A 25316-nucleotide genomic window follows, 5' to 3' on the forward strand; every position below is an offset into this window, starting at 1 on the left:
CACTTGATATCATTTCTCGCTCACAACAAACAGGGGCATCACAGTACAGTACATTTCAGTGTTGGCTTGTTAACTGATACAGTACCAGGATCAGTGTATGTCGGTCGGCTCATTTTCATTCAATGATTTTCATCGCCGACTGTTGCCGTTATTCCTTTCAGAGTATCAAATACTGTACTCTTGGTGACTCGGAAATCGTGATTAATGACAAGCGAGGTTTCACAGTATTCTAAATCTTGTGCCACCCTTACGTGCAGCACGATGATTCAGGCGTTTTAACAGCTTTAATTCGGCATTCCAAGTAAAGCATTGTTTTGTCTAACAAGTGAATTAACTGATTATGTGCGCAATATCTAGAGTATTTTTGAGGATACAGTATTATTTAAGTTTTACATGGCACCCACACTCGTTGTTAATCCCTAAATTAATTTCATACACTGGACCGTCAGGCGCCTGCTGTTCCACTCACCTGTTCTGATAGTCGACTGCGACGGCGACAGAGCCGTTGTGGACGCGGTCGAAAGCGTAGCGGCAGCCGGCAGTGGAGAGGGGCTTGGTGGCGAAGCGGATGTCGCCGCTGGCCTGGTACGCCTGACCGCCCAGGATCAGCCACGACATCACCGCTACGCTGGTCAAGCCGCCCGCCAGAGCTCCCTGCGCATACATAGCTAAATTAAGGAGTTGTTATTGCGTGCCAACTGCCCAAACATACGTTCTTCGTCTCTTAAACATCAGCAAGACTGAAAAGAAAGCAGACCTTTATTCAAAAAACTTTCTAAGGTGTCAAAAAAAGCCAGATGCTGACACTTGAATATTTGTGTCCTTGCAGTCTTTCGCGGTGGTAGGCGTGAATTAAGTTGATTCTTGTAGAGAGATGGGAGCGAAAGTTTCGAACGTGGCGCAGGTCCTTGTCACCATCTGACGTCATCGATCCCGTGGCATACTGGAGCTGCCCAACTAGCCTTTCCTTGCATGTGTCGACCTTCACTGGAAGATTCCAGACGGTGACAGCTGTCGAAAGCTCGAGTGTTTTATTCGAAGTTATTTGGCTTGTAAACTAGAAGGCTTTAGTCAGGTATGAATATTAACGAACTGTCAATTTAAAACATTGATGCAGAATACTCACAGGAATTATTTACAGTAGAATCTAAAGGTTGGTAAATGTCGACCTCAGGTCAGTTCATTTTATTTATTTATTTTATTTATTTATTTATTGATTTATTTAACCTGGCAAGATTAGGGCCATCAGGCCCTCTCTTACATCTAACCAGGCATTCTACTTATTTTACATTCATATGTTTTAGTAGGCATGTTAAACTACATCTAGTACAAAAAGTGAAATAAACAATTTGAAAGGTACACCTGGAAAAATACATGCATACAGAGTTTATATTCTTAGGTCACAAGTACTGTTATAATTAGACATTATTGAAGAGACAGATTTTAGATAGGAGTGCCGGCAGCACGGAGTATGAGGGAGACTCATGGTGAAGGGAGGAGAAGAATAGAGACATGATGAAACATAATTAAGGAAAAGAAGATTGCGTGGCTAATAGAGAAAGATGAAGAGGAAGGCATCTCAGGAGCAAGATAGGAGACGCTAGCTTTGCTATTTGACAGATGAGGGGATTGTCCTTGTACATTAATTTTGTGGAGAACTTTGTGAGGATGATAGTAGGAAATGCTTCAACTTCTTCTTAAAAGCAGCAGGAGATCGAATTTTGCGCAAGGTAAGGGGCAGTTTGTTCCATAGGCGGACAGCTGCAACTGAGAAGGAGTTTGCAAAAGTTTTTGTTTTGTGAGTGGGCACAGTTTGGATACCAAATAAGAGTGACCTCGTGTTTCGATTATGATGACATGACAGGTTTTTAATCTCTGAAGCAAGGTACTGGGGTGCTTGCGCGATGAGGAGTCGGTGGAGTAGACATAGAGTGTGGTAGTCACGCAATTTGTCCGGCCGCAGCCACCCTAGCTCGGAGTATGAAGCACTAACATGATCATATCGGCGAATGTTGCAGGTGTAACGCACACAGGCATTCATGGTTAGCTCTAGCCGTCTTTTGTTTTCACTACTCATGCCTTGTTGAATCACATCACAATAGTGGAGGTTCGGTAGAACGAGTGCTTGCACGAGCTGGCGTTTCAAGTCCTGTGGAAATATGTTCCGAAACTTTTTGAGAGCATAGAGACAAGCAGACGTCTTTCGGCACACTGCGACTGTATTCTCCGCCCAGTTGAGATGCTCATCCAAAGTTACACCCAAGTTCTTCACTGTTTTCTGATATGGTATTGGAGTACCGTCGAGCAGAATAGGAGGTAGCCGTTCGCAGAAATCTGAACTTATTAATTTCTGATGGGCTATTAAGATTACTTGCGTCTTTTTTGCATTTAGTTTAAGCCCCAGGTTTTTCGCCCATCTCACTACTGAAGACAGATCATCATTCATCTGAGCGATTGCAGTGTTTACATCTTCAGGTCTGACGCTTAGGTAGAGCTGGAGGTCGTCGGCATAGAAATGATATTTACAGGAGGACAGAACCGACGAAATATCGTTGACATATAAAGAAAACAAAAGTGGTCCTAAGACTGATCCTTGTGGCACTCCCGAGGAAACATGTTTCCAGGAAGATTTTTCATTTACGCAGACAACACATTGCTGTCTGTCTTTTAAGTAGCTTTCAAACCATCTCATTGCACTATCAGAGAAATTAAGCTGTTGCATTTTTCTGAGCAATATGTCAAAGTTAACAGTGTCAAAAGCTTTGCTGAAGTCCAGTAGCGTCAATATTGTTGCCTTTCGATTGTCGATGGCATATTTCAGGTCATCAGTTACTTTAATTAGAGCAGTGTTTGTGCTGTGATGTTTACGGAAACCGGATTGAAATTTGTCATATAGGCTGAATTCATGCAAGTGTTCAGTGATTTGGTCATGAACAATATATTCAAGTGCTTTGGAAACAGCAGGCAGTATGCTAATTGGTCGGTAATCACTAGGCAGTTGCGGGTTTTCGATCTTAGGGATGGGTCGAATTAGGCTTCTTTTCCATGCAGTAGGATATATTCCGTTCACGAGGGAAAAATTAAATATGTCAGTTAAGACAGGTACTAAGATATCGGCAACATTCTTAATCATGGTTATACCGATACTGTCGTTGCCTATTGCATCAGAAGAGATTCTCATTATTGCTTTTCTTGCCGTATTTGTTGTTACATGTTTTAGATGGAAGGTATCGTTGTTAGTTATCCTGTTTGGGGATTCTTGTGGACGGTAATTATCAGCTGTGCTGGTATTCAGAGGTGCAGAGAAGAATTCATTTAATTCGTTAGCAGACACATGAAAAGTAGTTTCCGATTTTGCCTTTCCGACCCCCAAGCTACGGAGATTCTTCCATAGAGTCGTGGGCGTCAGATCGCTGCATACAAGGGAGCGAGCGTGCCTGATTTTAGCATTGCGAATGCATTGTTTCACTCTGTTCCGTAGCTTTCTATATTCTTCGAAACGCTCGGGTTTCGGATCTGCCTTGAAACGCCTGTGGGCAGCATCCCTATTAGTCATCATTTGACGTAATTCAGCTGTCAGCCATGGAGCAGGAGATTTTCTTACACGGATTGTGCGCACAGGTGCATGTTTGTCATAGAGGGCAGTGAGTTTATCACCAAGTTCATTAATTTTGCCGTCGATTGTGGGTTTTCTGATTATTTGATGCCATAGGATTTCTGAGCAATCGGCTGTTAGAGCGTCAAGGTCAATACGTTTCATGTTCCTACAAGTTATGTAACGCGATTTGATCCTTGGGGGCTGCACAGAGTAGGCCAGGAATATTACATCATGTGCTGAGAGGCCAGGGGCCGATGTTTGACCAACATCTCTTACTTTGTCAGTCTGTTTCGTTGCGATTACGTCTATAAGAGTATGACTGTGCGCCGTATGGTGTGTAGGTTGTAATGGAAGAATGTTCATGCTATTGCAACTAAACAGTCTTCTTAGGTTTATTGCGGAGGGAGTGTCTCTTAGCAGGTCTGTGTTCAAGTCACCCATTACGATGACATGTTCGTATTGACACTGAAGTGAATGTAATTCCGACTGGAAGGAACTCATTGAGCTTATTTTTGGCGGCTTGTACACGACGCCAGTCAAGAATTTCCGACTTTGTATATTTATTTCAATGAACATGAATTCAGCCTCTTTTTCTTCAGCAGGATTTGACGTACATAAGACTTTCGCTTTGAGATCTGTTCGTATATACGCGCCGACCCCGCCACCTCGCTTTTTTGATCTGTCTGCCCTAAGAAATGTGTACCCTGGGAGATGAAAAGATGCAGAGAATATGTGTGGTTTCAACCACGTTTCGGATAAGAGGATTACGTGGTAGTTTAGTTGGTTGAAGAGGAGGCTAAGTTCTTCGTAATGCGCAGGTAAAGACTGGACGTTGCAGTGAGCTGCTAAAAGCTCTGACGCGTTCCGCCGAGCAGCCTGGAGAAGGGTGGCAGACTGGTTTGTCCCTTTGTTAGGCACTACCTGCCGCGAGGGGCACTGGCCGGTGCTTCCGCCAAGTGACATACCACAGGGGTGTCCGAGATTTTGCACGCCCTGTTTGTGACACCGCGAGTGCCGAAAAGAAAGGCGCCTGCTAAAGATTTCCTGAGGTTGCGGGAGTATAGAAAATGGATTAGTGGTATTCTGTGCAAGGAGAATATGACCAAAATAGTGACGGCTGTGTGTCACTGTGTATCCTCTGTCGTACGAGAAATGTAATTAGCGTATTTGAAACAGCTTAGGGTGGAAATAAGGGAGAAGGGAGTGATTTAAGAGGCCGATGCTGCCAGCAGAGAGAAGTAAGCTTAGTAATTAATAGATTATCGTAGGAAGCTAGAATTAAATTGAAATGTACTAAAGTGATACTGGTAGTGATTATCGTAGGAAGCTACAATTAGATTGAAATTTGCTAAAGTGATACTGATAGAGATTTTTGTTATGAACAATTTAAACCGAAGAGATGGGTGATTAATGAACTAAAGGAGAGACTAATAATTGCAATAGAACTATTTCAGAACGGAAGAGAATAAACTGAGAAAATGAAAAAAAAGAATTAGCAGTAACTAAAATTAAGTAATGGTTAGAACTACAGACACAAAAAAATAGTGAAAAGTTAATACAGTTACAAAAACAATTAGTTGAAGGTACAAATATGGGTATAATTAAAAAATTAATACAATTACAAGACTATATCTGAGTATTGGGGCTGTTACAATTGCAAATGGTGTTAAGTTTGCACTTTTGGCTCGAGTAGCTTCACTTAATACTATTCAGTTCTGTCATGTTTGTGACTGTCTTCTTTCCAGCTGCTGTCTTAATGACTACTCTGCCATCCTGAGTCCACACATTCTGAAGACCGAAATGTGATATGGCACTGTTTAAAATCTTTAGCCGTTCATGTGTCAGATCTTCCCTTATTGTAAGCCCTGTCCTTGCTAACTTCTTCTTCTGGGTAAAGATCTCTGCCCTTTTTCGGTACGAGACCAATTTAATTATTATTGGACGAGGTTTGGTGGCACCTGGTAATTTTCGTCCCACCCGATGGCTCCTGTCAATGTCTGCCTTGGTCACTTCAACGCCTAATTTTTCACGCGCAACCTGTATAAGCAGGTTGTCTGTGTCTTCTTCCTTATTTTCTACTACTCCAAACAGTCGTAGACTATTTCGCCTTTGGTACTGTTCTAGTTCGTCAGTTGCGGCAGATAGTTTGACTTCCAACTCTCGTGCCTTTTTCTCGTATTCAGACACAGACTTTTTTAGTGCTGTAATTTCGGCAGTATTGGCCTCAACAGTTTCACGCATTTTGGCCAATACTGCTGCCGTTACAGTATCTGATATAGTGCCTGCTATCAGATCGAGATTGTTTTTATCGCGAAGCGCAGCGTTTACCTCAGAGCGGACCAGCTCCGCTATACCGGGAGCCGCGGCCGCACCTTCCGCCAAGAGCGGGCCCGCCGCACCTGCTGCTTCCCCGCTGCTGGACGCGCTGCTGTTCACTCTTCTGTTAACCATTTTCTCGAAGATATTGGCGGAGCACAGAAAAAAATAGCACTACTGCACAGAACACTGTTGTTTTCACGATTTCCACATGTACTAGACAACACCACCTGCGAGAACACCTTCGAATTCAACTAAATTTCGCGAGCCGAACTTAACACGTGTTACACTGCAGCCGCCATGTGGCACCAGTGGCACCATTTTGGATTCCGAGAAATACAAGAACAAGAAAGTGATACTGGAACTACTGCTTATCTTAGAAGTCATTTATAGCAACTGTAGATATATAGAACGTGTTTCATAATGTTGACTGTAATACGAGGGTTGTCCTGAAAGTAAGTTCAGATCGGTCGCAAAATGGCCACCACAGTGAAAACCTGATGAAGCTTTGCACAGATGTGTTGGGTAGTGCCTCTAGTATGACCATCGATCGCACCAAGACGCTCTTTTCAGTTGTGAGTGCACTGTAAGTGAATATAGGTGCCTAGAACAACGATGGCTCCCGCCAAGTAGGAGGGCCCACTGAGAGGCTACAGCTTAACGAATGCAGCCCGCCTAACACAACTGCCACCCGCTTCCTTCTTCATGGAAATTCTCAGCCGCACTCTACAGGGGCAGTGAAGACGCTCCTGCAGTCTCTTCGATGAGAAGAGTTCGGTCACCCACAACACAGCCCAAAATGGCTCGTACTGAGTATCATCTCTGTTCACATGAAACGCTGGATACGAAGACAACATTTGGGGGCAGGCTACGCGCTATGGAGCAGCGTTGAGAATTATCAGAAAGCACAGGTGGCTGCCTTCTATGACGACTGTGTTGGAAATTTGGTATAACGCTCCGACAAATGGCTAAGTCGGAGCAGCGACTATGTAGGGAAGTACCTGGAAAGTGTAGCTAACTCTTGCAGATAAAATGTTTTTGATTTTCAATGTGGTTTCCATTTAGCGACCAATCGAAACTTACTTTCTGGACAACCCTCGTATTTCTTTTCCAGTTGCTGTTCCCGTTTCTCTACAAGTTCGGCATTGTTATACAGATTTTCTCAATGTAACTGCATTTGGTGGCCCATTGCCCTTCCTGAAGCCACCAATGCCCCAAGAAGAATTTCCTTATCCTCATCTATCTGTATCTAGTCTAGATCTCGTGTTTAAGTGTTGCAACTTTGTCTAAATATTTGCGTAATGTGCAACTGAGACAGAAAGTGGTTAACAGCCCAGTACTTACCTAGTTGGATGTGGAAAATCGCCTAAAAACGACATCCAGTCTGGCTGACTCACCAGCCCTCGTTATTAATCAACGAGACAGATTCGATATAGGGCTGGTTTGTGTCCTCATGTCACAACGGCAGCACGCTTTAGCGCACTCAGCTACTCATGCAGGTAGATAACGTTGATAAAATCTTCGAAATTCTGAAGGCAACACATACTCCCCTCCACTACCCAATTAACTACGCCTCGATGCTTCAGGATGTCATACCATATAACTCCTTTCTCTCCAATCCGATTTAACATATTTCCGTTAGGGCAAGGAAACCTAAATATGATAAAAAATCACAAAATTCGTATGTATCATTGAAAGAAAAAGAGTAACTACAAGGAAAAAATGTAGATGTTAGTGAGTATAAGCTGATTTGCAATGGCACTCTTTTTATAGTTTCGAATGTAGACTAGAAAAAATAAAGACAGCGCATCATTTTTCAGAATGAAATTCTTAAATGTGATACGGCTTGTCCAAAATATGATACACATGTAATATTGTTATAACTGTACATTGTAGATAAAAGATTGAGGTCTTAAAAATGAGCTCGAGACCACACAAAACGATAAATACGTATAACTGCGGTTTTCTCTGTTTGGGGGGGGGGGGGGGGGGGGAGGGGGGCGGAGGGGGAGGGATATTTATAAGAAATTTGTGGCGTGAAACGTACATTGGAGAGAAGTATTGAAATTGTTTACTCGTTTTTCCTATTTTTAATTGTATAAAGTTAACTATTTACAATTATACTTAATGTAGTGACGCTAATACAAAAATAAGTGATGCGCAAAGAGAAGCACTATCTTATACTTTTTTCATGAACATCAACAGGTCTGCACAAAGCAAATTCCTCGTTAGATACTTTCCACCCCTGTAGCAACTTGAGGTATAGGCAACTGTCCTATCACATCTCTGTTATTAGTAACAGAAATGTCTTTTTCATTTAATCTGTAGCGTATCCACCGTATTCAGTCAGAAAGTATCCCATAGCGGAAGTGAGTTGCAACATAGCCAGCCGCAGGCACGCAAAAATGTTATGCGTTGCGAAGAGAAACAGAGCCCTCAGGCGGTGCCAACCAGAACCAGCTGGGTGCAGTGTAGCAACAGCCAATGCTGCAATACGCTAGTGGAAGAACGGAAGCCTTTTCTCACTTGCCACCACAGACGTGTTTAGAGCATGTGCCTTAAGCCCTGAATAAACATAGTCTGGAGCGTATAATCACTCAGTTATTCCTGTACTAGAATATTCTCATCTCATTATCACAGCCTGCACTGCGAACCTGTGACACCTGGTGTGACATCCCGGAATGCAATAGTGGTCCACTGTTTGACCACTGTACAGAGCAGTCAGCCCTGTATCACGAAAGCAGCGGCCACTAGAGCATAGAGCTTCCTGCTCGCTGGAGGGAGGTCATGGAACCGTCAGCTGCACTGCTGCACTGTCGTCACGGACACAGCCAGAGACATACCTCAGTGGTATTCGAGTGACGCCATGCTTGGCCCCACTCTTTGGACTGTCAGCAGTACTGGACGTCTATTGCTTCATATGAGAGGCAACTGGCCGCTTTCAATAAGCTGTTCCTGACGTACTACAGCCGAGGGCTAGAAAAAAGAAGTTAAATTCAAAAAATCTACTGCTGTCCTGACATCCCATTTCACTCTCCATGGGTGACAATCCCTGGATAATCTAACAACCCGAAAAACTCTTTCGTTTATTTACACAGAATTTAGAGACCTAATTTCTAGGTCATTTTCCAGAATTTTTATGATGTGCAAACATATATGTAGCTGTATGAATTCTTCCTTCATCCGATAAACTTAGCGAAGATGTAATCTCTTCCACCAACATACGATGTATTTGTCAATACTATAGGATCTACCTCGGTCCTCCGAAGAGATCGACAACATCCACACTACCGTCACTCATTAAAGAGATGTCTGAATCGTTTTTGTGTACTTGCCGCAGCTTTTCTCACAAGTGTAGTCTTCTGATTCTCCTGCGTTTGACCTACTGATTGGAGGGTTTTCTTTTCCAGCAATGAAATTACTGCTGGAGGTTTCGTCTCTGGCGGTTGGATTTTTGTCGTATGGTAAGGGTGGGAACCCATGGTACACCACTGTGAGGCTGGGGGCTGTAACATAGGCGACAATCACTTTTGGGCATGGAGCGTATAGCGTATCATATTTAAGGAATATATTGACTGCTGATAATTATCTCAATACAATAAATATGACAATAATGAATAATTCAACAAATAGCGCAAAGCTAGTTTTCTGTGCATGTAACACAAATTTTGCGGGTACTGAGTCAATACTTGCATAAGTGTGGCGAACGTTGTACAGATGTGTGCACATTTATTTACATTCTGAAAGTGCTGTTTGTCAAAATTATTTTTACTGCCAAATTGAAGCTGATAATGGAAAAACAGTGACAAACTACTTCTAAACAGTGGTATTATTACAAACAGTAGGAACATTTATGATAGGTATGGTTGTCTTATGAACAAATTGGAGTATCATTTTTTGGAAAGTTTTGCCTGTATCAGTTACCCTGCTTATCCAGTTTATGCGTCTAATTTTCAGTGTTCTTTTGTAGCACTATATTTCATAGGCTATTATTCTCTTCAGGTCTTTATCGTTTATTGTCCACGTTTCAATAGCGTAGGCCCTTCAGTATCATTAATGATGTATGAATCGTAGGCTGACTTTCAGGGAAGAAATATTTGGATACGAGGATGCTTGATAAATCAATTTTTTGACGAGGCGTCACTGTAGAATGGTGTTTTTATATCATGTATTTCGTATATATGAATATAAGGAAATTTTGTATGAATGCAATGTCTCGCGGCGATAACATTGAATAAAATGTTCTCGGGTTTCCAACCGCGTCAATTGCTTAAAACTACACGAGCTTTCGGCCAAGCACTCCTTGGCCATTGTCAAGTGGTATGACTGCCAGTGGACGACGACGCACATGATGGAGGGTTGAACCCTCAGCCGGGAACGAAGTTCTAGCGCTTTTTTAATGCGCTTCTCCTTCTTCATTGGTGATGTGAAAATGTGGGTGTGACATGACGGGTGGTATTGTCCTTGACTGTTGTGCTGGATTTTTTTTTTTTTTTAATAAAAGAAAGATTAAAGGATAGTGAGAGGGACAGTGAGAGAAATGGAAAACGAACGGCCTAAGTGACTGGCCGGTGGTAATGGTAACATTAAAAGGCTCCGCTACGCCTGGTAAATGCCCAGCATGTGTTCATTACTGAACTTGGCCCTGTAATTGCCCTTTCTGTCTAAGTTCTTCCCTGGCAAATATTTCATCGGGAAGCTTCTTCCTTCTCCTACCCGACCGGACCTCTTCCCACACCCACGATTCTGTAACGTCGACCAGGTTGTCCCATTGGGAGGGCGTGAATATAGGGTAAGAGTTGACCTGTTGGTGAGCCCTTATATACCGCTATCTGCCGGCTGTGACGTCACTGTTGCCCGTCACATTGCCATATATGGGCATGTTTTGAGTCGGCGTTCGATGTGCAATCTTCAGCTTTGCGATCGCTGGATCCCACGCGGCGCTGAGTGGAAAAAGATAGTGCATTGCACTTCCTCGACGTCCTTGTCCACCGTAAACTAAATGGGTGCCTTGGCCACAGCGTCTACAAAAAAACCACCAACACAGACCTGTAGCTGCACGCCACCAGCCACCATCATCCAGCACAGAAGCGCACAGTATTACAAACATTGGTGCATCGTGCAAGAGTAATATCAGACGACGATAACCTGCCCCATGAACTGAGCCACCTACGCAAGGTTTTCAGGAATAACGGCTACAGCGCCCATCAAGTGAAATAAGTGATTTCTGGGAAATATCAGAATAAGACCACCGACGAAGAGGAGGAAAGGAAACTTGCTTTGCTGCCATTCTGTGGCTCTGTGTCGGGCAAGATAAGCCGCCTGTTGAAAAGACACAAGATCAAATCAATCTTCAGGCCTCCAACGAAAATCCGTCAATTACTGAGACCAGTTAAAGACGCAGTAGGTCTCAAAACACCTGGAATCTACGAAATACCTTGTGAGTGTGGCCAGAAGTACATCGGAGAAAAAGCGCGCACTGTGGAACAATGCAGGAAAGAACATGAGAGGTATTATCGCCTACGCTATCCAGAAAAATCTGCGTTAGCTGAGCATGCGTTAGAAAACGGTCACCACATAAAATTTGACGGTACCTCTGTCGTGGCTCGCACTAACGGCTTCTGGGACAGTTTAAAAAAGGAAGCTATTGAAGTAAAAATAACCGCAAACACCCAGAACAGAGACGGTGGCTTGCAGCTCAGCGCTGCGTGGGATCCAGCGATCGCGCGGTTGAAGAGGGCACATCGAACGCCGACTCAAAACATGTCTGTATTTGGCAAAGTCACGGGCACCAGTGACGTCACAGCCGGCATCTAGCGTATATAATGGCGCACCAACAGCCCACTCTCAGCCATACCACTTGACAATGCCCAATGAGCGCTTGGCCGAAAGCTCGTGTAGTTTTAAGCAATTGACGTGGTTAGAAACCCAAGAACATTTTATTTAATAAGGAAATTTTATTTGTTCTGTCCATCATAACACATGGAGGACGTTCAAAGGGGAAAAAATTAAATCTGTAACTAATCTGAAGACAAATTTAATTCCTAGTCCCAATAAAATATTTCTTATTGGGTGAAATATGATACTGTGAACTGAAGGAAAACATCTCGTGTTTTTGAGTTATTGCTATTGTGCTCGTATGACACATGATGCCAAGAGCTAGGAACATCCACTGGGAAGCAGAGCAGAACAGAAAGACAAACCTTTACAATAGACAGCTACTACTTTTATATCATATATTCTAAATGACGATTGAGGGTATGACACGGAAATGCACTAGACAGAATCAACGACTGCCACACTGGATACAGATAACGTGATTCTACATACAGTACCTTCTGAAGAGGATAGTTTTAAAAAAGTGAAAACCATGGTCATTTTTTTTCTTTTTTTTTTTTTTTAATGGTTCAAATGGCTCTGAGCACTATGGGACTTAACTTCTGAGGTCACCAGTCCCCTAGAACTTAGAACTATTTAAACCTAAGTAACCTAAGGACATCACACACATCCATGGCCGAGGCAGGATTCGAACCTGCGACCGTAGCGGTCGCGCGGCTCCAGACTGTAGCGCCTAGAACCGCCCGGCCACTTCGGCCGGCGTCAGTGTTTAATAAACCTGTATTTTGCAACTCATTGACTGTTATTTCCAACACACTGAAGCTAAGTAAGATCTACCATTTCGTATTGGAAGGCCGATGATCTGCAGCACAGCAGACTCTGTACTGTCTGATCAACAGAAATATGTCGCTGGTGATAAGGGCACAGCTACATCGTATTGTGCTTCAGCGAGAAACACAAATAGTTATTTCTGTATATGGTGGACATGAAAAACTGAGTAATAAGTATAACCTAATGCTCATCCTCTACACTGACGAACGAAGCAGGGAAAGAAATAAAAGATAAGTTCAGAAGTGAGATTAAATTTCTGTGCAAAAAGACATCACTGGTGATGTACTACCCTCTGTTGAAATGGCGAAGAATTACGAAACCTGTGGAATGGAATGAACTATGAAACGAGCGCAGAATATGATTTGGGAACAAACTAAAGAAAAACGAAAGTAATGAGAGTTAACACATACGAGATTAGCGATAAATTTAACAATAAAATTGGGAACCACTTAGTAGAAAAAAGCAGAGGACTTCTCTTTACTCGCAACCAAAATAATACATGCCGAGCAGAGCATGGATGACATAAAAAGCAGACTAGCACAGGCAAAGAAGACATTTCTCCGTAAAATAAATCTACTAGTATCAAACATAGGCCTCAATTTGACGAAAAAATTTCTGGTTATGTAAGGCTGGATTACAGCATTGTATGGGAATGAATCATAACCTGTGAAAAAATCTGAAAATAAGACTGTCGAAGAGTTTGAGGTTTGGTGTTATAAAATAGTTAAGTGCAGCGATAAGATAAGAATGGTCCTTCTCAGAATAGGCGAGGAAAGGAATACATTAAATACACTGACTAGAGGAAGAAGTGTGATAATGAGACATAAAGCTGAGAGAGCCACTGTGGACAAAATCTATAGGGCAAGACAGTGGAATATAATAAATAATCGACGACATTGAATGCAAGTGCTACTTTGCAGTGACAAGGTCCACACAGAAGAGGAAGCTGTGCCAGACCACATCAAACCAGACGGAAGACTTACGACTCAAAAGTTGTGTGACAGTGTGGGTTCTGGAACGAAAGGTTCATTGCTCTAGTGCGTCAAGGTAACTGAATAGACTTCGAGGAACCCTCGTCCCTCCTGACACACGATGATTTCACACATCTTAGGCCATTGCAAGTGAATGTCACCCATCCACTTCACCAGTTCTGAGACAGATAATGGCATTACATCCTTCAGGGGCACTAGGAATCAAGTTCCTCTTCCCTCCGTACTTTGTTTTTATTCGAATTGTATGAGAATCGTCGTTCAAGTGAAAGGAACACAGTTGTTTGGGATTAGGTACTAGGTACTTATTTCATAAATAATGATAAAAATTTTAATATCAGGTTAAATAACAATAATTTTTCTCAACCCCTCGCCTTCTCTTTTTATTACTTTTTCATTCTTATTCCAGACCACATAGTGAGAGGATGTAGCAGGGCTATCCTACTTAGAAAGTGGCTGGCAATATTACTATGTTTGTTGACATAAGACACTTTGGCATAACACTATGTGACTGACATGAATGAGACCATGATATTTTCTGTAAGCACTCCCACCTTCCAGTGCTATATACTACAGTTTTTCCAATTTTCCAAAAATACCCAAGCTTCCATTCTAAGATATTCTAAAACAATTTCCGCAGTGATAAAATCTAATCGCAACTGTTCAATGAGTATCGTACCCATCATCTTTATGTGAAGTACACGTTTTAAATGTGTGCTACGTAGTCCAGAATATAGATCTATGACTCCAAAACTTCACACAGCATGCATACGCTCATAACATCCGAATACCAGTATCATCAAGCAAACTTAAGGATTGTAGGGGAACATAGTATAAGATGGACCGAACTGGGAAGCTAGAACAGGCAGATGACGAACTTCTTAAGTGCAGAAGAAGAAAAAGTTTTAAGTGAACCACCTAAGAATATACGATCGAGTGTGTTGCCTTCCATCAGCATCACATATTAACCGTTGTGGGGCTATCATGATATTTGTAGTTGCCGGGGTGAGACATAATTTACGCTGGGAGAAACATCTAACAGTAAAGAGACAGTGATGCTTATACTTGAATAAATATGTGCTTTAATAAATATAAGCTGCTAAATTTCCTCCATCAGTAGGTATTTTGGAGATATAGAGATGTAGTATTTGTGCAAAACAAAATCAGATTGACTGTTGTAATATGCAGGTATGATTGCTAATCTCAGACTGCGGATCACAGTCATCAAAAACGTTACAATGTATTGGGGCTATGTATTATGTTTTGCTTTAGGATATTACTCTCCACAATACCATGAAATATAGTTATTACCAAGTTATCATTTTTACCGCAAACAGCTTTATTCCAAAGGTATCAGGAAAGAACATCAATGTGTCGAACAGATTTAAACTGCACCATATTAAACAAAACTGGAAAACGGAAGAGAGAACTAAAACTTGAGCACATGGTGAAAATAACTACCTTAAGGGAAGGATATAGACTGCTACTGAAAAAGAGCAGGCCAGCTATGCTAAGCAATGTACGAGGGTAATCCCAAAAGTGAGGTCTCCTATTTTTTTATAAGTACAGAACTCTGTTTGTGTGGCGGTTGGTCTCACTGTTTTGAAGAGTGCTTAATGCGTTGTGTGTAAATATGCGCACGCCCTGCTGAGACGCGCAACCTTGGCTTGGCAGCCTTTGAGAATGGAGCTCCCGTTGGATGTTACCGCCAAGCACGAATTGCGCGCAGTTATTCGGTTTCTGAACGCAAAGGGCAATGCGCCGATTGAAATCCATCGCCAATTGACGAAAGTGTATGGTGGATCGTGCATGGATGTCAAAAATGTTCGTAAGTGGTGTACAGAGTTTGCAGTTAGTCGGGCCGAAATTCACGAAGAACAAAGGAGCGGGAGACCGTCAATTTCTGAGGAGACAGTGTTGAAGGTTGTGCAAAGCATGCGTGAAGATCGGCGGATCACCCTGGATGAACTCTGCACGTTGGTTCATGAGGTTTCCCGAAGCACTGCTGACAGAATTTTAACGGAAACATTGAACTACCGGAAGGTGTGCAGAAGATGTGTGCCACGCATGCTGACTGAGGACCACATGCGGCAACGAGTTGATGCTTCCCGCACATTTCTTCACCGCCTTGCAGCCGAACAGGACAACTTTCTGGACTCAACTGTCACGGGTGACGAAACCTGGGCATACCACTTTACACCTGAGACCAAGCAACAATCACGCCAGTTCATAACTTTCTGAACAGCATGGCGGGGAGCTGCTATGACATGGGCACACAAAAACTGCTACAGCGTCTACCAAAATGCATCAACACAAATGGTGATCATGTCGAAAAATAGCTAAATGTTCAATCTGTAAACTAATGTAAACCAATGTAGAAATAAACAGGTCTATGTACTTATAAAAAATAGGAGACCTTACTTTTGGGATTACCTTCGTATAATTAGAGTTGCAGCTACAAGGCCTATTTTATCATTGCTCTGGAATGCTATTAATCCATCTTTCCTTATACTCTCGCCATTAACAAATGTATCATTAAAACTAAAGTCATTGTGAATTTAATTCATCATACAGTTTGTTTACGTAATTGTACTGAGTGGGTTATTACGACCTAATTATGCCAGAGAATATGTGGCAGACTTGACATTCCAGAGGTCCTAAGAAAAAAGCACTACAAATTGTTATTGTTCCTACAAACATTGTTATTCCAATCATCTTAACTTATAGAGCATATACAGGAGGAGAAATGCAGTACTAATCTATGACACTACTGGTGGAAACAGTAACTACCATAAAATAACTAGGAATAAGCATCTGGAGTAATCTACACTGGAACGACTACACAAAGAAAAAGTAGGTGCCTTGCTGAGCTAAATCTTATGGAGACGTAATTCATCAACAAAAGAAGTGGTTTATAAACCACAATTCGATGACTAGTACACAGAGTCTAAATAAATGTAACACGTTGTGCATACATAGGAGAAGAAATCCAGTACTGATCTATTACACGACTGTTGAGAACAGTAACTGCCGTAAAACACACAGGAGTAAGCATCCAGAGGGATCTAAAGTGGAATGGCTATATAATGCAACAGCAGATCCCTGGCATAAACAAATCTTAAGGAAATATATTCCATTCAAAAAATAAGTTATTAAGAAAACCGATAACCCAGAAATGGTGTTAACTGGCTTGTTGTGGCTGACCTGTGAAGCAGGAACATCAATATACACTGTTCGGTTACGTTAACGTGACCACCTGTAAAAAACCTGAATAACCACGTTTTGCAGTATGGACCACCGCAAGACGTACAGGAAGAGAGTCAATGGCATTGTGGAAAATACCGACAGGGATTGTGGAGTCATGCCAACTTCAGTGCCATGGGCAGCTGTGCTAGGTTTCTCAGCTGAGGACCCAATAGAATGAACAACATGACCTACGTTGTCCCACACATCCCCGATTAGGGTTCAATCTGGGGAATTTGGTGGCAAGGGGAGTATGGTAAACCCATAATGGTGCTCTTTATACCGTGCTTGTAAACTGCGAGATGTGTGACAAATTGCATTGTCCTAAGGTAGATGTCATTGTGCCGAGGAAAAACACACTGTACGTAGGGGTGTATATGTTCCCCAAGAACAGATGCATACAAATGGCTCTGAGCACTATGGGACTTAACAGCTATGGTCATCAGTCCCCTAGAACTTAGAACTACTTAAACCTAACTAACCTAAGGACATCACACACATCCATGCCCGAGGCAGGATTCGAACCTGCGACCGTAGCCGTCACGCGGATCCAGACTGAAGCGCCTAGAACCGCACGGCCACACCGGCCGGCTAGATGCATACATATTTGTGTTGGTCCATTATGCATTTCAGAACGACGCGATCACCCAGGCAGTGCCATGTAAACGTTCCCCAGATCATAAAACTATTCGTCCAACCTGGACCCATCTGACGATTGTTGTAGGGTTTTTCCCATCAGACTGATGGAGCATAAAACGTGGTTCTTCTGAAAAAGCCGTTTGTCGCCACTCACTGGACGTCCAGTTGCGGTATTTCCGTGGAAATTCCACCCTTCATCGCTGATGAACAGCAATTAGCGTGGGTGCATGAACCTGGTACCTGCTGTGGAGGCACTTCCACAGTAATATTCGCAGAACGGTCGTTGAGGAATCACTGTTGGTATCCCAGTGATCAGTTGCTCAACAGTTGTACGTCTATTCGCTCCATAACTGTGGCTCACCCCTGTAGTCCATGGCCCGCGGTTCACCACAGTTTCCTGGCCACACTTTTGCATAGGACCACTTTGCTGTGCGTAGTACACTTTAGTCCCGATGGCACGCTAACAATTTACAAACTTAGCTTACCTTTCAAAAATTTGCACCATTCATTAGAACAGAGGCTATGTTGAGGTGTAGTGTCTGTCGACAAGTAATGAAACCAAATGCCCATACTGCTTTCCTCATACTGTCCAAGCTTGTGAGGTTACTCCTAATTGTAGCACCATAATAAACTTGTAGGCTGTCAATTCTCTTCTTTGTTAGTCTGTTTTTACCTCCCAGTGGCTTCCCATCCTCTAGTAGCTTGCCTTTATTGTCTGCAACAAGTCTTCGGAGTCGTCCACCCATCCTCTTCTGAATATGGCTTAAGCACTCCAGTTTCTCAATAGTGCAATCTTTTCCATAGGGCTGACATTCAACTACATTCTTGAAAGCACTGGAGTCTCCATCTCCTAAATACTGTACGTATCTTACTCCATACTTTTGCAAAGATCTATGGAAAATGAATTTCATACCTGCAGCTTCCATCCGACCACTGGAGCCCGGATAATTTCTGCTACAAACAGCTTTATGGGCTTCTTGCCATTCTGTTTCTTTACCTGCATCAATATATTTCTTGTGCAAGGAATATGCAGAACAATATTTAGACACCACCTCTAAGTCTAATACTTTTCCAGTGTCGACACTAATGATTGCTGAAACTCCATGAAGTGAAGTGTGCCCCCTCTTCATCCAGGAACTGTCGCAGGAAACTGCTATATCGTTGCTATTAGTTGCTTCACAATTTTCTTGGATTGTCCCCAGGAATGCCATTTTCATGCTCTCTTCACTTACTTATGCAACTGCACTGAGGAGAGCGGTATTCATTGCAGAAAATTTTAGGGAAGGACCAGGCATGTGCATAATACCACATAAAAGTCTTCCACCATCTCTTCCAATCCCTATACATATTAGTCCATAAGCAAATTTCATATTGGCTTCGTAGATTCTATTACTGACCTTTGATGTCTTGAATGGTCTGTCAGCATCACAGTTTTGACACAAAATGTGCAATGTGTAAACCAAACATTCTCGCTTTCCATCATCAACCAAAGCCACATTTCCTGCACAAACAAAGCACTTGCAGATTTTTCTAAGTGCTTCTGCCACCATTTCCAGATCCACAATTCTGAAACCTGTATTTCTGGCATGATTTATTTCTTCTGACACAATCCCTGTCGCAAGTTTTATTTTGTATGCACTTGGGGACAAGCTAATGTTTGCATCTGCAGGCCCAACCCTAACCTCAATGTCAGTTTTTCGCTTTATACTGGAAATATGGGACTTACTATGTTTTTTAAATATTTTACCAGGCCTAGGCATTGTAAAAAGGGATCAACAGATTCAACCTTGCACAATAAATCAAGCATCACTCGAATTCCACTGAACAGCACAAAACGTGTTTACAACACTCCACAGCCTTCTATACCACACTTATTGAACCAGAAAATGGCTCCACAGCCTTCTTTACAACACTGCTGTTATGTATACAAAAAATCACAGCCTTCTAAAGCTATATTTTCTAGGTTCACAGGCCAAATTATGCAATAAAATTTTTCCTCCATTTAGCACATTGAAAAGTGGGCTTGGCGCATTACACTGCTTAGGGTTTTAATTTTTCATGCCATTTGTAGTTCGAATTTTAAGGAAAAAATTTGGGATAATAATCTCAATTACATTTATTATCAAATAATCAAATAAAAATAATTTGTAAATTTTTCATTGTTTCTCCCACCGTCTGCCCTTAAGACCCTAATAATCCACAGATAAGTTGCTAACAATGAAACATATATTTGGTATGTAAGAAGAGTGTATTTTTTAAATAATACACTGTAGTGACTGTTAAAACATTTACATGTGTATCTGAGCATGGAAATCTTGAAAAGTGAATATTTGGAATACGGCGAGAAAATCTTCATAGTTGCAACAAAATTGCCATTAACAGTAAAAAGTTGCCTGAAAACGGTAAAACCAATGGAAGGCAGTACTAAACTGAAGTGTCAATGTCAAAGAGCCTGGGCAGCCATGACATTGTATTTGGGTTATAAATTATAGTAGCTAATATAAGAGATATAAATAAAGATTCAGCCATATTTTGACAGTGATCATTGAATTATATTAAGTAAGAACGTACTGGGTCATTAATTTATAGTAATTAAGATAGGGGTGAAATTAATTTCAGCGATAAACTAACTGGGTAATATGCTACTATATGTTAGCCCATAGAATAACACCATCTTTGAATTTTCTGTTATTTTTACACCACCAAACAGACCTGCAGGAGTGCGGACAGAGAGGATATAAAAGGATAGAAGGCAGGTTGCAACTTACAAGGCCTAATAGAAATCTGGACGTAAATAAAGAAATGTTAAGAGCATTGGTGCACAGTTTGTTTACATTAGCGTTATAAAATACACTTCCATAAAGATAACTTAAGAGACCATGTGCATGATTTGTTGCAAAAGGGCCAAGATCAAGTGACGTCTTTATTTATAGAGGGCCACAGCGTGATTTGTTTATATTGGAGTCTTAAATTAGACTAACATAAAGATAACAGGGATATCACTGTTTAAAAAAGAAGGTAAGGCCCCTATTTCCCGTCTGCCTCTGAAATAGGAAAATTGCACGCCATTTGGTTCATATTCCCACAGCCCCACTATTGTTATATGTTCCTAGTTGGTCAATATGAAGATAAAAAAATCTTAACTTACGTTATTTTGTGGAAATACCTCTTTGGGCAATACAAATCTGTTTTCCATTGGGATTTGCCAATATATATGGATCGTGTTTTGTATGGTTTCCATTACTTTACCATATGACAGCATCTGGTAATAGTGACTACTTCTGTGAAGCTGTGAGCTAGTTACATAAGCAAGTGATCTTATTTTGTAAGGACCTGAGGCTTCTACACCATCCTACACCATCCCTTACCTTTGTGTGGATCCACGGGAAGAACATTCCGGCTGTAAACAGGGCTAGGGATGGTCCATTGGTCATTGAACTAAGAGACATGGACATCTGAAAGAGGAGTACCCAAAAATAAGTCAAATGTATTACACACCATATATATATTTTGAATCTGAAAATCAGCTTCATAACTAAATATAATCGTAATTTTTTTTAAAGACAGTGTTGAGTCACATATAATACTATGGCTTCCTTTCCACTGAGAGTGTTTAAGCTTCAAATCGCGTCGGTAATTTAGTCTCAGAGTGTAAAAGTGTTAAAACAAAACCAGTGAAATTCAAAAGTATGACTTACGTATTTACATACGACCACCTCTTATATTGTGAACGAAAAATTCTTGATACGATACGTCTATTTCTGGTTCTTTATTATAAGTAGGCTGTTTATAAGTGTAGGTGAAACTGGAAACATATGTAGACATTTAAAATTTAATGAGCAGTTATTTTTATTTATTTATTTATTCAACCTGATCAGATTAGGGCCATCAGGCCCTCTCTTACATCGGACGAGTATTTCACACATGCAGCATTTCACACATCAGAGTTGCATCATGACAATACTTTAAGTAAGAAAACTAGATTACCCTAGTCACAATATGAATAAAGAGTAGTGACTAAGACCTAATAAAGTAAGTACTGGCAGTATTTTTACAACAGGTGCTATCCATACAAATTATGATAAAAGTAATAATAGCAACAGTAAAAAAATCAAATAATAATGATAAACATGAGAAAAATTGGCAACAGTAATGAAGATTTGTGCAGATGTACATTAATATCTTGGTGTGTAAAGTGGATGTTTACTAGTATAGCGAGTTTTGGGGGAGGGAGGCTTAAGGAGGGGGAAAGAGGGAAGTAATGAGGTGGAGTGCATTCGTGTACAAAGGAAGGCATTACTGTTGCTTACGTAGATGCGTCATTAACTGTTTTTTGAAGCCGGACATGTTTTTAAGTTCTCTAACATAACGAGGGAGGTTATTCCAGAGTCGGGTTCCTGCTACTGTAGAGGACTTGGAGAAGGTGACTGTGCGATGCAGTGGAACAGAGAGGATTTTATTATGATGGGAACGTGTGTTTCTGTCACATTGTTCAGACATAAGCGTTAAGGACGAGGAGAGATATGAGGGACAGTGTACATTTATAAGGCAGTAGGTGAGACAGAGTGTATGGAAATCTCTGCGTTTGTCTGCATGCAGCCTGGATAATTTTGCATATGCTGGTGAAATGTGATCAAAAAGTCGAACATCACAGATATATCGGATTGAGGCATTCATGATCAGTTCCAGGCGTCGCGAGTTTTACTGAGAGGGGCCATGTAGGATAATATCGATAATATCGCTGTAGTCAATGATTGGGAGTATAAGCGTTTGTACTAATTTCTTTCTCATATCGAAAGGGAAGAGTTTTTTATATTTTTGTAGGACATGAAGGGATGCTGATGCTTTTTTGCACACTGCAGTTACGTGCTCTGTCAAATTTAGATTTTCATGTATTATTACTCCCAAACTCTTTGCTGAGGGAAACAAGTTAATATTTGTTCCATTTAGGATAAGAGATGGTACGGATTCCCGATGTTTTGGGCTAATGAGCTTAGAGTGACCAACAAGTACCGCTAGGGTTTTAGATGGGTTTAGTTTTAGTCCAATGTCCTGTGCCCATTTTGATAGTGCATCGAGATCAGTACTGAAGTTTTCAATAGCTTTCTTAAGATTGCTTGGTTTCGCACTTAGATACAACTGAAGGTCATCAGCATACATATGATATTTGCAATAAGTCAGAACCGATAACACATCATTGACTTACAGAGAGAAGAGTATGGGACCTAGTACTGAGGCTTGGGGAACGCCTGACACTACCTGCCGCCATGGTGATTTTATATTCCCGGACAGGACGCGTTGCTGACGAGACGTCATGTATGAGCGAAACCATTGCACTGCACTGCACTTGGTAAGAAATTTAGACCGCCAAGTTTGGCTAGTAAGATGTCGAAGTCGACAGTATCAAATGCTTTGCTGAAATCTAAGAAGCAAATGATAGTCGCTTCTTGTCTGTCCATGGCAAGTTTCAGGTCATCTGTCACCTTTATCAGTACGGATGTTGTGCTTCGATGTTTACGGAAACCTGATTGGTATTCGTCTAGTAGGTTGTTAGTACACTGCTGGCCACCGTAAATGCAACACCCTGAAGGAAGCATCCGAATCAAGTGAAATTTACACCATGGGTTTGCAGCGATGAGATATGCAACTGATTAGAATTTCAGCGCAGACGCACATCACGCGCGCCTTGGCGCCACCTCATAGCGCCATTTAAGGCTTGGCGATTTTGACGAGTGTACGTTCGGCACGTGTGGTTGTTCCAGAAGACGATCAGTTATGCCTCGTAGACAACAGCGAACATCGTTTGATCAAGTATCCGAGTTCGACAGAGGAAGGATAGTGGCTTACCGAGATTGTGGATTATCATACAGAGAAATCGCTAGTCGTGTTGGACGAAACCAAACAACTGTAATGCGGATATGTGACCGTTGGATGCAGGAGGATACGACGGACCGACGTGGTCGATCGCATTCACCTCGGTGCACCACTGCACGTGCTGATAGGCAAATTGTGCGCATGGCAGTGACGGATCGCTCAGTGACATCCCGAACCATAGCACAGCACATTGCGTCTGTAAAGCATCGTCCAGTGTCTGCGCATACCATTCGACGCCGTTTACAGCAGAATGGTCTGTCCGCAAGACGTCCATTGCTTCGTCTACCATTGACGCAGAACCACAGACGTCTCCGTCGCCAATGGTGTGATGACAGACGGATGTGGACGGCAGAATGGAATGACGTTGTCTTTACTGACGAGGCACGCTTCTGTCTGCAGCACTACGATGGTCGGATTCGAGTGTGGAGACACAGTGGAGAGAGGATGCTGGACAGCTGCATTATGCACCGCCACACTGGTCTTGCACCGGGTATTATGGTATGAGACGGTATTGGATATTACTCTCGCACGCCTCTAGTACGCATTGCCGGTACTTTAAATAGCCGGCGCTACATATCCGAGGTGCTGGAGCCAGTTGTCCTTCCTTACCTTCAGGGCTCGGCCACAGCCATATTTCAACAGGATAATGCGCGACCACACGTGGCACGCATTGTCCAAAGGTTCTTTGTCAATAACCAGATTGAATTGCTTCCCTGGCCGGCTCGCTCTCCGGATCTTTCGCCGATAGAAAACATGTGGTCCATGGTTGCTCAATGAGTGACCCAGATTACATCCCCAGCTGCCACACCAGATGATCTTTGGCAACGTGTGGAAGCTGCTTGGGCTGCTGTACCCCAGGAACACATCCAACGTCTCTTTGACTCAATGCCGAGACGTGTGGCAGCGGTGATCTCCAACAGTGGCGGCTACTCTGGCTACTGATTCTGACAGGAACCACATGTCACAGACGTCTGTAAACGTAATCATTTGATACTTGGTCAACATGTTATCTACAAAATAAATTTTGTTGTGCTACCTCTTGTCTTTCTTGGTGTTGCATTTACAGTGGCCAGCAGTGTAGTTAGGTAGTTGGTGAGCTGATCATGGACTATATATTCTAAGGCCTTTGATAGTGCAAGCTGAAGGCAGTTTGGCGGTAGTCAGAGAGTGCTGTGGCGATGTCCTTTTTAGGCAGTGGCTTAATTTGTCCCAGTTTCCAGGTCTCAGGGAAACACCTGTGATTAATGAATCGTTGAAAATGTCTGTTACAGAGGACAGTAGTTGATCAATAATAAGTTTTACCATCTGGATAGTGATGCCATCATGTCCAGTAGATGCTGATCTAATCCGCATTATGGCTTTCTTGACGGTACTGCAAGTGACGTGCCGTAGATAGAATTTTTCTTTGCTACAGTCGTTCATCCCCATGAAGTAATCAAGGATTCTCTGTTTTTTTTGCGGTTCAATTGTGGTTGCAGGTAATGTGAAGAATCGGTTTAGTTCTTCAGCTGGGACCATGGGATTTTCTGCAACTTTTATTTTGCCTAAACCGAGACTACGGAGATTTTTCCACAGGATAGCTGGTCTACATCTATTGTCAGCTAATGTATGGACATGCCTAAGCTTTCTCACTTGACTGACTTTGTTTCGCTTGTGCTTGCATACAGTGTGATTTTCAGGTGTAGGGTGTATCTTGTACGCTCGATGTGCAGCGTCTCTGAGATTCATGAGCTGTTTTAGTTCATCAGTCAGCCAAGGTGCAGGTTTCCTTTTTACTTTTTTGGTCTTTATTGGTGCGTATTTGTCATATAGTTGAAGAAAATACGAAGAAAGGAAACGTTTTGTACTGTATTTTAGGAGATATACATCAGAATCATTCCTGCTGATGTGTGATCTGAGGCTTTCGCGACCTATATGCTGCTTCCATCGTCTCGTGTGTACTGCCAGATCCGATCGTCGAAATTCCATCATATTTCGGCGGACATCCA

The 25316-nt window shown here is 42.1% G+C and overlaps 1 protein-coding gene across 2 annotated transcripts in view; it reads right to left on the minus strand.

The window, feature by feature from the left end:
• The window catches only part of LOC124619721 (sodium-coupled monocarboxylate transporter 1-like), a 180450-nt gene that overhangs the window by 24879 nt on the left and 130255 nt on the right, over positions 1-25316 (minus strand). The window contains exons 12-13 of one of the 2 annotated variants that reach the window (XM_047146283.1): positions 20823-20909; positions 470-654 (exon numbers count right to left, since the gene is read on the minus strand). In XM_047146283.1, coding sequence (XP_047002239.1) covers positions 470-654; positions 20823-20909 — 272 coding nt within the window. The remainder of the gene's footprint in view (positions 1-469; positions 655-20822; positions 20910-25316) is intronic. The other variant, XM_047146284.1, reaches the window with a different exon arrangement.

This window comes from Schistocerca americana, chromosome 6 (genome assembly GCF_021461395.2).
Source record: "Schistocerca americana isolate TAMUIC-IGC-003095 chromosome 6, iqSchAmer2.1, whole genome shotgun sequence".
Lineage (NCBI taxonomy): Eukaryota > Metazoa > Arthropoda > Insecta > Orthoptera > Acrididae > Schistocerca > Schistocerca americana.